Genomic DNA, 14,895 nt, shown 5'->3' with positions numbered 1-14,895 from the left:
ATAATTTACCGCTAATAGACAATCATGATAGCATTACATGTCTCTGTTATCTAACATATATTTCTCTGTAATTTTGCCCAGTCAGTAAGAAGGATCCTGGTGCAAAAAAAAAAAAAAAAAAACTAAAATAAAGTAAAATAAATGACATATCTCCTAGCAAGGATTATCTGGCGTGATTTTCCATATAATGGTATAAAAAAAAAAAAAAAATCATGAATTCCGAACCTGATTTTTTAGCTCCTTTAAACACAACAAAACTATGGCACCAGACCAAAATGTGCCATCTGCCGTTTGCGTCTGCCGTGACGCAGGCAGAGCAGAGTACAGAGAGCTAAGGATGTGCACAATCCCAAATCTTGCCAACGTTCTTGCGAACATCGGCGATTATGTCGCACACACAAAAAAAAAAAAAAAAAATCCCGTAGAACACGGTAAGTACCCGCGTTTTTATACAAAATGCTACCATTCTATTGCATCGGTTTATCTCATTTCTACCTCATCACCGGGAACGTAAAGGAGTGCAAGGCTCTGATCCTGTAATCCTGCGCACATTTCCTGCCAAGCGTATGATCACGGCCCCCCTCCCCTTCTTTCCAAAGGCTCAGACGTTTTTTTTTTTTTTCGACTCCTCTTGGCACCGAACCCCAAGGTGGAGGTTGATTCTCCTGCAACGGGGGAAACTGATCACCCCGGTTTACCAGCGAGAAAACACACACACACACACACACACACACGCGCGAGCGGCCTCCGTGCCGAGCCTCCTGCAGCAGCGCCATGTGTTTTCAATGAGGAGACGGAGGTCGGGTTACATTACACCTCCCTCTGCTGCTAAGAGCTACCAGCTGTGGTGGATTCGGGGGGGGAGAGGGTGTGTGTTTGTGTGTGTGTGTGTGTGTGGGGGGGGGTCCGCTCGGGGGCTCCTACAAGGAAAATCCACCCTTATTTACAGATGGGTTGGTAAGAAATGTCGCTTTATTTTCACAACGCGTCAATTCACCACCTTCAAAAACGTACCGATGATCGACACACAGAAGAATTCGGGGAATCCAAACACCTGCCTTCCTGTCGACCGCTTTGTAAAAATGCAGCCATCTTTTGCGGCTTCTTTTGCTTAAAAAAATTAGGGCAACCTTTTAATTGCTGGCGGGGTGTTTCGTTCAAAGTTCTGGCCGAAAACCAAAAAAAAATGTTCATTTGGCTGCAGTGATCCTGCTCGCCTCCAAAAAGAAGGCACACGAGGCGGATACCACCTTCAGGATTTCTGCAAAATGACGGACGGGACGTTACCGGGGAGACCCGCCAGTGAGCGAGCGCTCAACAGGAACGGACGCCAAACCTCAGCGGCCACGGGTTTAATTTTTTTTTTTTTTGCACAACAGCGAGTGCTTCAGAACTTGAAGCCGTTTTTCCAACACGTTTCTAAAGTGTGAGAAGACGAAGCGTTTGGATAACGCAAGCCGAACATCGAGTTAAATGACAAATCAGACGCAGAAATATGTGCACTATACCAAACTGGAGCACCTCCCCATGGGAAACACGAAGTACCCAAGCTAGAAGTGGGCATGTCGAAGGAAAGCAGATCATTTGGGGTATTTTAAAAAACAGTCATAAACAACAGTAGCTCGGTAACATCGATCAAACCATTATTTTGGTTCGACCAATCAGAGCAAGGGACCGAATCAGGCTTTGACTCCGACCTGGTGGAATATTAGTTACGTTAAAGCCATGCTCCCTTTGTTTAATCCCAACAAACGGCTCCATATATAGTGTTTCCGGGCGCTTCAGTTCCACCGACAAGACCAGAAATGTTCAGTTGCAGCGGAGGAACCGGCTATTTAGCTTTAACTTTCCGCACAAGAAGCTGCACAGCGAGTTCAGATTCACACCAAAGAAACCAGAGGCGGGACACCGACAAGCGCCGAAATTCTACACGTGCCTGACGCTGATCGAAGTCCAGGAATGACAAATTTCTTCCCAGCGAGAGGTTTAAGCCTGTTTAAAACAACCGATTGGAGAGAATGAAGGCCAATGATGCCTCATTGGCCCGTCCCTTTATCAAACTCATCGGTTGGAGTTGGCTCAGTAGCTAGAAACCAGACTTCCTGGGAAGAGAACCAGACAAATTAAACCGAGATGGGCAGCTACCTCTGACGGGGAAAAAAAAAAAGATTTTTCACAGCTGAACCGGATCATCAAAAACTGTCGTGCCATCTCTAGCGTCATAAATCTGGCTTTGCTGTCACAGCTCTGCAGAAGATGCCGCGGTCGGTGAGGTCCGTCTGCAGATACGGGACCTGGAACCCAAAAACCCGAATCCCGGGGGTCACACAGCCGGAGCGCAGTGGCTCCTATCCGTCCATCTGCGAAAAGTCGCAGCACCACTTTCCGGTCAATGACGGGACGCTGCCTGTCCGGGTGACAAACCGAGCCAGATGTGAAAAAAAAAGGGGAAACTCGTTTGTCATTAGAGGTGGTCCTGCTGGAAGCAAAACCGTGACGGATTTATTCTAGATACTGGCTAAAAGGTGATGTAACGCTTTTACCAAGGGGGTTGGGGGAGTGTCACATAGCTTTAGAATGAGCCAACTTTGAAGGCCAAGACTTAGCCCCTACAACGGGATCAAAACCACCACGGGGGTTATGTAACCTCTCATCTGCTGGCAGCAGGAAAGTAGGCCATGTGAGTTTGCCCCGTTTGGACAAACAGGCTAATGAACTAGAAAGTTTTTTTTTTTTTTTCTTTTTTCTTCATGAGGAGGCAGTGTGTGATGCCCAAAAGGAGAAAAAGTTAAAAGATCACTGAGGCAAACAAAAAAACAAAAACAAAAAAAAATGAGTCAGTTTAGGAACAAAAATAAGGAACGATGGGGGGGGGGGTTGGGTATGAAAGAAGAGAAGAAAGGGCAAAAAACATGAGAGAATTCGAACAAACACGCGGGGAAACAAAAAGCAGGTCGACTGCATGGCAAACATTTAGACGCAATGATCGCTGGAGATCCTAGAACTCGGAGCGCCAGCTGGCATTCGACCTTTGGAGATTATTTGGAGAAGCTCCAAATCAATAAGCAGAAATTCATCTATTAGGTATCCATACCGTTTATCCTGCGTTTACCCTTAAGCCTCTCCAAGCTGTCATTGGACAAGAGGCGGAGTTCACCCTGGATCGGTTACAAGTCAATCTTGCAAAAATATAGAGCAAAATCTGCAACCATTCACTCTCTAATTCAAAATTCAAAATCACTAAATCTTTCTGTGAGAGTGAATGGCAATATGTCTCAATGCACTCTCTCATTCAAACGTCACATAGAAAATAAAGTCCAACCTTGACCACTCAAAGAGCCATTTAGACCTGTTTCCCAACAGTAAAGAAAACACCGGGAACCATACAACCTTTTTTGAAATTTAAAATGACTTAACACAGCATATAACGTTATTTTTCTTGTACAAACAAAATATGTGTAATTTTTTTTTTTTTTTTAAATCAACGCACAACTGCGAAGAAAATGAAATTACATTTCTGCATGCAACAAAAACATTTTGAACTCCGCAAAAAAAGACGTTGGGTTGAAGGTTACTTTTAAGCAAAGTATTCAATGTCTATTTGAATCCTTCTTGTATTCATGAACAAAAAAAACCCGCACTTAAATCATCCAACAACAGAAAACCGAAAATACCGTCCTCTCTCTGTGTGCTGTCATCCTTTTACTGGCGCGTGCAGTCACTTATTAAGTAAAAATGAAGGAACTAAAATAAAATATATTTGAATTAAATACTAAATACAGGAAGCCGCATGCAGCTCCAGAGCCGCGGGTTGCCGACACCTGATCTTGGCAAAGTAAAGTCTCCAATGAACCTACTCTATGTTTTTGGAGCGGTAGGGGGAATCTGGAGGAAACCCACCAGACACAGGGAGATGACGTAATCGAACCAGGACGAGACGGAAGTGCTACGCAAAATAGTGCCACGCAAAATAGCAAAATTGGGGCATGAAAAACCATGATTAATTGGAGCTGGATTAATTACCCAACTAATGACATTGGAACAGAAGGGCAACTGGACCTTTTGCAAAGCACTTGCTACAAAGTCAAATTGAACATTCATTAGCTGAATATATTATTGCCAATGGAAAAATTTGGGGGATTATATCTTGAAAAAGGGTATCCTGATAATAATCAGAGGTGAGACGTGCATCTTTACATTGATTTGTTTTTAAACGTCAAGTAAAAGCAACGTTTCCGGGGCTGGATGTGCAGATGCGGAGCATGGGTCCCTCGAAAAAGGAAGGTCAGCGGTTCAATTCCCGAATCCACCGGTCGGTGTGCCAAAGTACCCTTGGGCAAGACGTTGATCCCCCAAGTTGCTGTGTGAATGCAATCTCTTGAAAAGTATTTTGAAATCAGAAGGTATGAAAACACTAAATGTGTTACATCCATTCCGACATTATCCGCACTTTCAGGGAGTCTTCTTGCCCACTAGGTGGCGCCACACAGTGGAAACTGGATATTCACATACATGTGTGCTCATTACTTCTGTAAAAAATGCTACAACTTTTTGTTTACTGCTTCTGAACCGGAGGTCTTATCGGCATGTTGAAGCCATGTCAACAGCCGCTTTCGGATAGAAAAGTTCCAGACTGTCCGGGTCAAATCACGTTCCAGGAACCAGCCTCTTCCTTTTAGTTTTGGTATAACACAAGCGGTGAGGCGATGCTTCACCTTGTGAAAAACCCCAGCGTTAGCTAACTTAATTTGCAGAATTTTTATGTTCCGCTGCGAGCGCTCGGACCTCTTCGTTGGTCGATTTCTTGCTGTTTCTTGCAAGTCGTGAGAAAACAGCTGAGCTCGATCATTTTCGAAAATGCCGCACTGGAAGAAGTATCTGATAATGGCTGTGGCTTATGACTTCTAACAATCACCAAGCACCTATGAGTCCCTATAGAACCATAAAAAGACCTTGTCGCAGAGTAGGAGCTGAAAAGGGTTTTAAGAGCTTTTTAGAGAAAAAAAACAGACTAGTTCCTGCAAGGGTTATCTGACCAGCAAAAAGTTCCTACAGTGCAAAAAAGGCTTAATATCTTTATTTCCTGAAATGTGCAAGGAACAGCACAATTTCGGCCTTCTCACATTGCAGAAATCTAGACGTAATCATGTAAAAAGCGTTTACACTCAGAACCGGGCTAAATATCCCGCCGAGTAAAATGAGTGATGATGGTCATCGGGTCGTCTGCTGAAAAAATTGATGTACGTTTGAATCGCGAGAGGGAAAAAAAAAAAGGGACGCTCATCTCCCTTAATTAATTCCAGCAGGCCATCCAGAGGTCGCAAAAAAAAAAATGACATGGAGACAAATGTGTTCGGGGGCTGACAGGCAGTTTATAACAAGACATGATCCGTCAATTTATCGATCCACAGATTCCCAAATGAGCAGCTCATCCATTACGAGATCCACGCTGGCAGGGCTGAGATGAGGTTCAACAAATCATACTGGATGCGGTACAAATACCCTATTAGCAAATCAAATTGCTTTTTTCATGCATAAAATTGAAGCTGTATGGGAATAGCTATCGGATGGGTGTAATAAACAGAATCGGAAACGGCACAGAAAGGCTTCAACGGGAGACTTGCATCAACAATGTTAAGTATTGGAATAAAAACAGAAAAGTTATTATTTGTGTAGAATATCAAAATACCATGAGAAAAAATCAGATGCGAAAATAAGGAAAATTAAAGATGCAATTACTACTAATTATCATAATTCCAGAACCAGTCGGCCCCCGAGTGGCTGAAGACAGAAACGCATTTATCGCATTGTAACTATATTATTGTAACGTCTTGGAATAAAGTAACTGAGTGAAAGCGCGTTATTTTTGAAATATGAACACTAAATTTCCTGATCTGATCGAGATAATTACGTAAAATGGGAAAAAAATCAAAATCAGCAATATCAAGAGTATGTTTAGATGACTGATAGATAGATAGATAGATAGATAGATAGATAGATAGATAGATAGATAGATAGATAGATAGATAGATAGATAGACGTCTTTTTTATCTGTGTTTTACACAAACTCTTTGGCAACTCTTAAACTTTACCATTCAAAAGCCAAAACAATTGATGTAATCCACTCAAAAAAACTAAATTAATTCACTCCAAGCCTCATCCAAATCCCAAACGTAAGGTTACAAAATCAGACAGAATGAAGATACTTCATTGATTTAATCACAAAGTTTTTAATTAAATTAAATTTAATTACTTGAATTAAATTTAAAAAATAAATCACAATTCCACGTTGACAGACGATGTGTAGTTTTAAAATGATGAAAAGTTCTCCGTACAAAATAACTATCCTGTTTTTCATTTCAATTATTACAACGTTACAGAGCAAGTGAGAAACCGAGCCAACCTTCCATAAAATAAGATAAAAAATAAAATAAAATACAACTTAGCATTGTAAATTATCACACAAGTTTATCCACAAAAAAAATCTCGTTCGTAATATCTATCAAAACTTGACCAAAAAAATAACTTTACCGCACTTGTTTACAACACTTGTGTTCGCTCCAGAGCAGCGGCGGTCCGGATCTATTTAACCCGGGCGCAGTGAGGCGGACTCGGCTTAGAGGACCGGTGCTCCGTCCCGGTCCCGGACGTCTCGCCGCCCGCCCGCCCGCCCACCGACAACCCCCGGGGCCGACATGTACCTGTACATAGTTGCTTTCGCAGTACTCGGCGACCCTCTCCAGGTTGGGGAAACTGTCCAGCAGTGCTCTCCGCCCCGCGGGAATCTCCTCCTCCAGCAGCATCTGTAACTCCGCCATCTTTTACATGCTTTTACTATCAACTAACTGAAGGCTGCTCGCTCGAACGGCAGCACGGCTCCATGTTGCGTTCAGGGACGCTCGGACACGCCGGTACTACGGAGAGGCGAATTGAGGCGGGGGTGGAAGTAGGCCTTCATTTGAAAAAAAAATATATATATTTACGAGGCTCGGAATACGAAGATTGATAATCTCAATTCACCGATTGTTTTTTTTTTTTTACGCTTTACATACACGAAGGCAACTTCCTGGTGACGGATGAAATAGATGGTGGTTGTTATGAACGAGGTGTAGTTGAACGCACCGACGAGGAACCGATCAATCAGCTGATGTTAGAATGTTTTTTTTTTCTATAAATTAGCAGGTAAAAATAACTAACATTACTGCACTATCCCTGCGAGGTGTGAGGGTTGTTTGATTTTGAAAAAAAACAATATTTTTTTTCTAATTAAATAATTTCTGGCGAAAACAAGGTCCAGTTGTGGGTTTTTCACGCGGGGAGGTCCAGGTTCTCCTCCCCTCTTGGGTATCCATCAACTTCCATGGTCATCAAAAACTCTAAAACAAACAAACACACACACACAAGATCGTCATATCTTGAAGACTGAACATGAAATTTAATTTTTGCAATATACACACACGTTTTGACTACAATTCCTACAACATGCAGCTGCTACTATATTCAAGCGCCCAGAACTTCACGACACGGCTCTTTACTGCCGCCTAGTGGCGTAATGAGGAATAGCAGCTAATGGGGTCATACTTGACTTTGGAAACTTTATTTATCAACACCTACTTCCTTGTATTTACACAAATGTCCTCTAAATAAATATCAAAAAGCACATAAAATAGCCTAAATTTTAAGACTGCAAATTAAAGTGCCTATTTCATCTATTCAACTTTTTTATTTTTACCACTTTGTCACTTTTATTGTTTTTTTTTTCTGTATTTTGTGTATATGTATATGTCTACATTGTGTCAAGTGAAGCGCCTTTATATGAAATGTATCAGTGATATTATTATTATCATTATTATTAGTATCATTATTAAAGTGGATGCAGATTGAAGTTCAAACTTTGACATTTTTATGAGGTTAATGTAATCTGTGACTTTTCTTAGGTCACATAGCGAGACAGGATTCTTAGGAACTGTATGAAACGAAATATCAAGCTTAGCATCACATGATTTTTCCACACAGATGCTTAATTAAAAAAATGTCTTTTCTTTTTTAGATTTTTATGCTCTGTATTTTAGTCAATTTTTCTGCACAGTAGATATTTTTTTGCCTACCTTCGGTGTAGTCGATGTCAGGCCGGGTGGAGATGACAGCCCAGGCTAGGCCCACCAACAGCGCCACCACCAGATTAACCACGATCCACGGCTGCAGGATCTGCTGCTCAGAACCGGGAGGCCTTCATGAGGACGCAGACAGAACCCACAAATATTTAAGATGCAGATGATATTCCAGAGCCCAGGGGTGAGCGAAGCATTTCCTTTGCACGAAGACAAGAGGGTGTTTCGAAACGATAAAAAAAATGATCGACAGATCCAGAATTTCCTCACCACAGAGTCTCGTTGGCGGTGGGGTAGAGGTTGATGCGATCGCTTGTCATCTGCTGACTGAGCGACAGGATCAGCGCGATGAAATACACTGCAGGACACAGAAGACCGTCATCATCATCCGAGGCGTTGTCGTCGTTGTCGTCGCTGTCGTCGCTGTACGCATCACGCCACACTTACGGAAAGACGCCAGAGCGGCGGGATCCAGGGTGATGAAGCCTCTCAGGGCCATGGAGGCCTTGGCCAGGTTCACCCTGTGGGTCACAGCAGGTTTGCCATCACAAATAAAATCTAAAAATCAAATAAAAATAAAAAATCAAATAAAAAACATTCATCCGCAGTTCTCCATGGGCTTTTAGAGGTTCTCGTCCATCACAAATAAAATCTAAAAATAAAATAAAAATAAAAAATCAAATAAAAACATTCATCCACAGTTCTCCATGGGGTTTTAGAGGTTCTCATCCATCACAAATAAAATCTGAAAATAAAATAAAAATAAAAAAATCAAATAAAAACATTCATGGGGTTTTAGAGGTTCTAGTTCAAATCCCAGCCGAATCATGACCCGATTAATTCAGGACGGTAAAGATAACAAATGAAAAATTATACATGGTTTCTGTGTGTGTGACGTTACAAGTACATATTTTTAACCTTTTTTCCTCTTTAGAATTCCTTTCCAAAAAATTAACCAACAGATAAAATGACTCACAATTTCACTTCTCGCGGTGGTAGCGCAGTCTGATCTCAAGATGGATTATAAGATTTTCAGATATAAATAAGATATTTTCACCAAAGTAGCAACTGTGTTTTATTTTTGAAGGCAACACCATACTTTTAGATGTACATTCACAAGTGACTAAACTTGGTAATCATCCGAATATTTATTCATACAATTCTTTAATTCATATAATTAGGGTTAATCATTGGGTGAAAGAGGGAGAAGCGCTAATCACTGCACCGCCGTGCCGCCCATTTGTTTAATTTAATTCTAACTAATTCATCGGAATCAAGTTTTGATTACTTCATAAAGCTTGTTTGAAAAAAATGATCTTATCAAGGCGGACATGACCGCTTGGTCTGTTTGGGGGAGTAAAAGCAAAACCAGCTGATATTTATTCAGGTAAACTGTTTCATATCCATCAAGACAAGCTGTTTTTTCGGTAGGAGAAGATGACAACCCCTTTTTAAAAGTATTATTATCGGGGAAGAGTGGAGAGGCAAAGACTGACAGGACTGAGGGAAGAAGGCACCAGCGACGCAGCTTCAGCACCACGGCCAGCGCCCTGGACCTTTCCAACACACACCAGCCCAAAACACACAGCACATCGGCAAGACCTGGCAAGTTTTTTGGGGGGTTTTGTTTAATGTTTCTCAGCCAAACCAAAACCCCCATGACCCCCAACCTAAAGATATGACCTTGAATCCCCCATGGCGGGAGGCAAAGGCCACGATGAGCTACAAATCCCATGTGTGAACTCGGCCCGAAAAGTATTTTAAGATTCTTGTCAAGATTTTCAACTGGACTTGAATTTTTTTCACTTGAAGACGTTTCAAATCTCATCCAAGAAGCTTCTTTAGTTCTTCTTCAGGGGTGAAACGTCTTCCACTGAAGAAATTCAAGCCAGGTTGCCACGACGAAAAGATTTCAACAAGACGTCTCCATGACCCAGATGACCTGGATGACCGAGAACCTCGACAGATACTTTGAAATTCTTTTTCATTTCACTAACGATGGTGAAATTACAACAACCCTTAACCAGAGAGGGGCTTGAGGATGTCTGCGATGAACGAACAACCAGGAACGTCCTGCAAATGTAGCTCAAGAGACTCGGAATCTTGTAATTGTCATTTTGATGACGATATTAAGCCATTGTTTTATTAAATTAAATTAAATTAAATTAAATTAAATTAAATTAAATTAAATTAAATTAAATTAAATTAAATTAAATTAAATTGATAAGATTAATTAGATCAATTAGATCAATTAGATTAATTAGATTAATTAGATTAAATTAATTAAAATTACATTTTTAAAAGTTGTGTGAGATTTAATCCCATACATCCAATGTGTCAAACTCAGGCCCGAGGGCCAAATTTGGCCCGCTGTGTAATTTTAATTGGCCCGTGAGATCATATCAAATGTGCATTAAAGCCGGGCCGCCGCACGTACCGCTAATACTACAAATCCCACAATGCTTTGCTAGTATGTTGCCGCGCAGTCGAACCCGTAAGCGCTCCTTTTTTCTGTCAGCCGTCACTAACAAACATGCTACAGTCACAGTCGGGCAAATTAATTTCGACCTCCACAAAAATTGCCAAACAAAAGACGGACAACCGCAGCTTTCAAGACAGGAGGCAGATTATCTGTTCACAAATATAACACGTTACAACGTGGCTTTAACGAATGAACATAGCATAGAAGACACTATGAAACAAAGCATTATGAGAATTACAAGGACCTGGACGTAAAGCAGAAGCTGCAGAAGGTATAGCATTAAGCTATACTTGGTCCATATTTAGTTTTTGGGTTCATTGTTATATCTGGAGGAAGATTTTTTTCAATAAATATCATTGTTGGCCCAGGAATTTGTCCAAGTTTTGATTTTTGTGTGTTTTTGAGTTTGACGCCCTCTGGCATACATGGACGTTTCAGGGGCATTTTAGGGGAAATCAAATGGGGATAAACATCCTGTCATGAATCGTAATATTCGACTGTTTTTTGTTCGGTTTAGTTAGTTAAGTTAGTTTAGTCCCACGCTGACCTGTCGAAGGCCGACACGGTGCTGATGGCCAGCAGCAGGTAGAGCAGAGACTGGGCGGTGTAAGCCAGCGGGTGATACTGCTGCAGCAGGTTTGGCAGTGTGGTCATCTGTTCACCCGCCAACACGTACACCACCACGATATTCCACACGGCGTAGCCGGCCAGGAACCCGTGGGAGAACAGGCCGAGCACCCTGGCAAAAAAAAAAACAAAAAAAAAACGTTGTCATCAGCACGTTTTTAGGGTGTGAGGATTTTTCCGTATGCAGGAATTGTGTTTTATTGACTCGTGTGTGTGTGTGTGTGTGTGTGTGTGTGTGTGTGTGGAGGGGCAGGGGATGCAGCTCATAAAGAAAAAAAAAACAGGGAATAAATAGGCAAAAACCCATTGGAAACTGTGGTGTGCTACATCAATGTCCATAAAAATACATTGAAAAACTACTTTATAGTGATTTTTCATTTGATTATTTTCCTATTTGGCATTGGATTAGAAGAAGAAAAAAATGGAAATATGTATAGAATACTATACAATATGTATATATATGTGTGTGTGTGTGTGTGTGTAGAGTTCGTATACGAATATACACACTCTCATATATATATACATATATATACATATATATTTTTAATTTTTTCCTTTTCACTTATTTGTAAGAAGAAAAAAAAATGGATGTATGTTTAAAATTTTATGCTATATGTTTTTTTTTTCCAATCTATTTCATGTTGGTTTTTTTTTTAACTTCTTCACCATTAGGTTTCCATTGATGCTGACCAGCTGATTTTTCAGGTCAATATAACTATGATCAGTAGGTGTTTGTCAAAAAAATAAATAAAAAAAATAAATAAATAAAATGCTTGCTTAAAAGGAGTGAGGGTTTGAATCCGGGTCAGACCTGAAGCTCTTATGGACCTTCATTGCTACGTCTCTGGTGGTCCAGATCTGTTGGGGGGCCACGTAGTCGTCCGTCAGCTCTGAGTGTCGAAACTGCTCAACGCGCTCTGCCTGGAAGCGCCCTACACACACAAACACACACACACACACACACTTGTAATTACAGCAACAGCTGTGCATTGTGGGAAATTGAGGAGACAATATGAATCATAAGGTATGAAACACATCTAAAATAGAGATGAATAAGGGAAAAAAACAGCTCATTTTAATTACAATTCGGCTTAATTTTATGTTATGTGTGAAATGTGTGTCACACTGACTGTTTCGCTCCACGAAGACTCGGCCAAGTGGCTGGCTCTGCCCGTGGGGGGCGGAAAACAGGGAAAGCTGGGGGATGGGCGACTGGTTGCCGTTGGTGACGTCTTCATCCTCGGCGACCAGCTCGTCGCCGTAGTGCTCTGTCATCTTGGCTTTCCTGCCGAGGGCGTTTCACAAAAAAAAAAAAAACACGTGACGCGGGTTCATGGACGTCCTTTGTGTCGTGTCTCTTGCCCTCACCTCTTCCTCTTTGTCCGTCTGGTCACGGCAACCGTCATCTCCTCTTCATCCACCACCGGTTCGGTGGTGTTTCCGTTCGGCACATCGGCGACCTCCGTCTCCTGATCTGAGAGAAGAAATCCTGAAGTAAAAACCTGCAGAGTTTGTCGTCTGGGTGAAGCAATTTTTTGGTAAAACCAGAGGAATTTATTGGTACTGTTTTGTTTTCCCCTTGCATGTAATTTTGAAATAAATCAGAAAAATTAATCTTACGAGATTTTTTTGCAGAAGGGAACCTCTAAATCAGGGGTCAGGAACCTTTTTGACTTGGGGAGCCATAAAAGCAAAATATTTCTAAATATATACCATTGAGCGCCATATAGTATTTTTAACGTATAATAAATTAAATACGTATTACTTTTAATGCGACTTTTCCGTGCTGCATGGATTAGTTCGAAGTGTCGCTTATAATTTGACTATTTTATCACTGCATATTGACATACCGCAGATCCAAATGCAAATTCCTCCGTCCACGCCCCCTGGAATGCACGGTAATCTGTTACAAGGATAAACTAGTTGGCTGATAAAATAGATTTTTTCACCTTTAAAATTATCCGGACGTGCTCGGAAGCCATTGGTTCCCGTCCCGACCGACGGGTGACCCGCGAAATTTATCTTCAAATCTAATTTCTGTTTACTTTAAAATGACAGTATTATGAAGAAATATCACAAGTATTTTAAAATCAGTTCCAAACTGTTTTTTTTTTTCAACTCAAAATTGTCTGGGAGCCAAACGCCATCACCGGAAGAGCCATAGATGGCTCGCGAGCCATAGGTTCCCGACCGCTGGTCTAAATGCTACCCATGGTTTGCGCCTTCTTCTTCTTTTTCTTCTTCTGTGGTGCCGGGTCCTGCAGCTCTGGGGTCACCTGGTCTCTGCTGTCGGAGTGGCTCTTATTGGTCGCTTCCTCCATTTCCACCTCGTGACCTGCGGAGAGAAAAAAAAAAGGAAATAAAGCAGAAAAGAATCAGATGCACATCGTGGTTGAATCAAACACATCCGTGGGTCAGTGGCTCCCAAGTGCACGCTCACCCTCAGCCTGCTCCTCCACCTCGTTCACCTCCTTCTTCGGCTTCTTCTTCTTGCTTTTGGCGGCAGGCATGGTGACGTTTCTGCTGGAAAGGGAATTGGCGGGTCACAGGGCTCTTGTGCAAAAACATGGATCACCAGCGACTCCATCAGAGTGAACAGTTCGTCCCTCTCAGCACTTTGACCCTTATGCTTTTTTAATTTCTAATATCGGTCTCATTGATCTAATAAACAAGTATGACGAATCTGGGACTGATGTTGTATCAATACAACCATCAGGTTGACCCTTAATTGAAAAAAAAAACCTTCATTGGCATGTACTGGGAAGAGGTCAAAGGTCATCCTGTATCCCATGATGGACTTCTCTTGTTCCTGCCATTCTGCCTAGCCTGTCTGCACAAACATCTCTTCATCGATGCATGATGGTTACCCCATATCTTCTCCCAAGTTCCATCATTAATTCGACCATTAGCAAGAAATCCTTTGCACCAGTCTTGCAAAACTCTCATACCTCCAATCTTTCTATTCCACTCTTGCATTCTTTCTCCTTTTCCCCCATGCCAAACGATCGAGACAGAAGGCCACCTGACTAGAACTTGGATCATTTTTTTCCCTGTTTCCTGTTTCTGTAAAGGAGCACAGAAAACTGTTGTAATTTTGTCCAAATAAATAAAAACTTGACTTAACTTAACTTGACTCAACGTTATCTCATTGTCTAGTTTTACACATTCGGCAATCTAAACCTGAATGAATCTTCAGTTAGATGAATCCGGACATTTCCCCGTCTGCAGCCACTATCAGTCTACAACAGTACGGGTAAGGTTAGTTGGATTTATCCTTGATGGGGAAGTCCTTACCCGGACCCTGGTGCAACTATTGTTTTTGTAATGACGTACAGAAAAACATGTGGCGTCATTACAAGTCAGATGTGCAGAAAAATCAGTGATTTCCAGGAACTTCCAAAGGTCCGGTTAGCATATTGAGCTCAGTGTGTCAGAGGAAACGCCTCAGATAATACCCCCCCCGTCTGTCCTCTAATACCGTCCTGTTCGAGCTCAACTGCTTGATTTGGGTTTTTTTTTTTCAAACAAAAAGGACACTAAAATGGAAACTTGAAAAGTACATACCTGAGATACGAAGGTCCAGCAAGGTGGTGGACGGAGGAGGGTGTTGGCGGATCTGAGTGCTGCTCTGGGGAGATTTGCAATGGGATGAGCGGCAATGGAGTGGCCAGCTGG

General features: G+C 41.7%; 2 protein-coding genes across 7 annotated transcripts in view; both read right to left on the bottom strand.

The window, feature by feature from the left end:
- The window catches only part of LOC147233188 (abl interactor 2-like), a 50,474-nt gene extending 43,639 nt beyond the window's left edge, over positions 1 to 6,835 (bottom strand). For all 5 annotated transcript variants that reach the window (XR_015106254.1, XM_086147770.1, XM_086147766.1 and 2 more), the window contains exon 1: positions 6,702 to 6,835. Coding sequence is in view for 4 of the 5 variants with exons in the window: in XM_086147770.1 (XP_086003896.1) it covers positions 6,702 to 6,818 (117 nt within the window). In the remaining variant the exon portion in view is untranslated. The remainder of the gene's footprint in view (positions 1 to 6,701) is intronic.
- A 401-nt stretch (positions 6,836 to 7,236) lies between these two features.
- On the bottom strand, positions 7,237 to 14,895 carry tmem237a (transmembrane protein 237a). Of its 2 annotated transcripts, none has more exons than XM_086147771.1 (11): positions 14,785 to 14,895; positions 13,661 to 13,743; positions 13,430 to 13,555; positions 12,589 to 12,694; positions 12,351 to 12,505; positions 12,032 to 12,152; positions 11,141 to 11,332; positions 8,559 to 8,632; positions 8,382 to 8,469; positions 8,109 to 8,230; positions 7,237 to 7,376 (listed from the first exon to the last, which is right to left on the bottom strand). In XM_086147771.1, exons 2-11 carry the CDS (start codon positions 13,728 to 13,730, stop codon positions 7,309 to 7,311), a joined length of 1,122 nt encoding a protein of 373 aa, XP_086003897.1. In that variant the 5' UTR covers positions 13,731 to 13,743; positions 14,785 to 14,895; the 3' UTR covers positions 7,237 to 7,308. The 2 variants fall into 2 exon arrangements, with proteins under 2 accessions (XP_086003897.1, XP_086003898.1); XM_086147772.1 differs by having other exon boundaries at positions 13,661 to 13,740; positions 14,785 to 14,851.

This window comes from Fistularia commersonii, chromosome 6 (genome assembly GCF_037954325.1).
Source record: "Fistularia commersonii isolate RoL2024-O1a breed Wild chromosome 6, RoL_Fcom_v1.0, whole genome shotgun sequence".
Classification (NCBI taxonomy): domain Eukaryota; kingdom Metazoa; phylum Chordata; class Actinopteri; order Syngnathiformes; family Fistulariidae; genus Fistularia; species Fistularia commersonii.
Note: the sequence above shows the minus strand (reverse complement) of the source record. Positions and strands in the feature narration are given on the sequence as shown.

Coding starts and splice junctions, on each gene's coding strand:
- tmem237a (XM_086147771.1), bottom strand. CDS start 13,730: ATGCCTGCCGCCAAAAGCAAGAAGAAGAAGCCGAAGAAGGAGGTGAAC. Junction 13,556..13,660: donor GGTGGAGGAGCAGGCTGAGG/GTGAGCGTGCAC, acceptor TTCTCTCCGCAG/GTCACGAGGTGGAAATGGAG. Junction 8,633..11,140: donor ACCGTGTCGGCCTTCGACAG/GTCAGCGTGGGA, acceptor TGTGACCCACAG/GGTGAACCTGGCCAAGGCCT.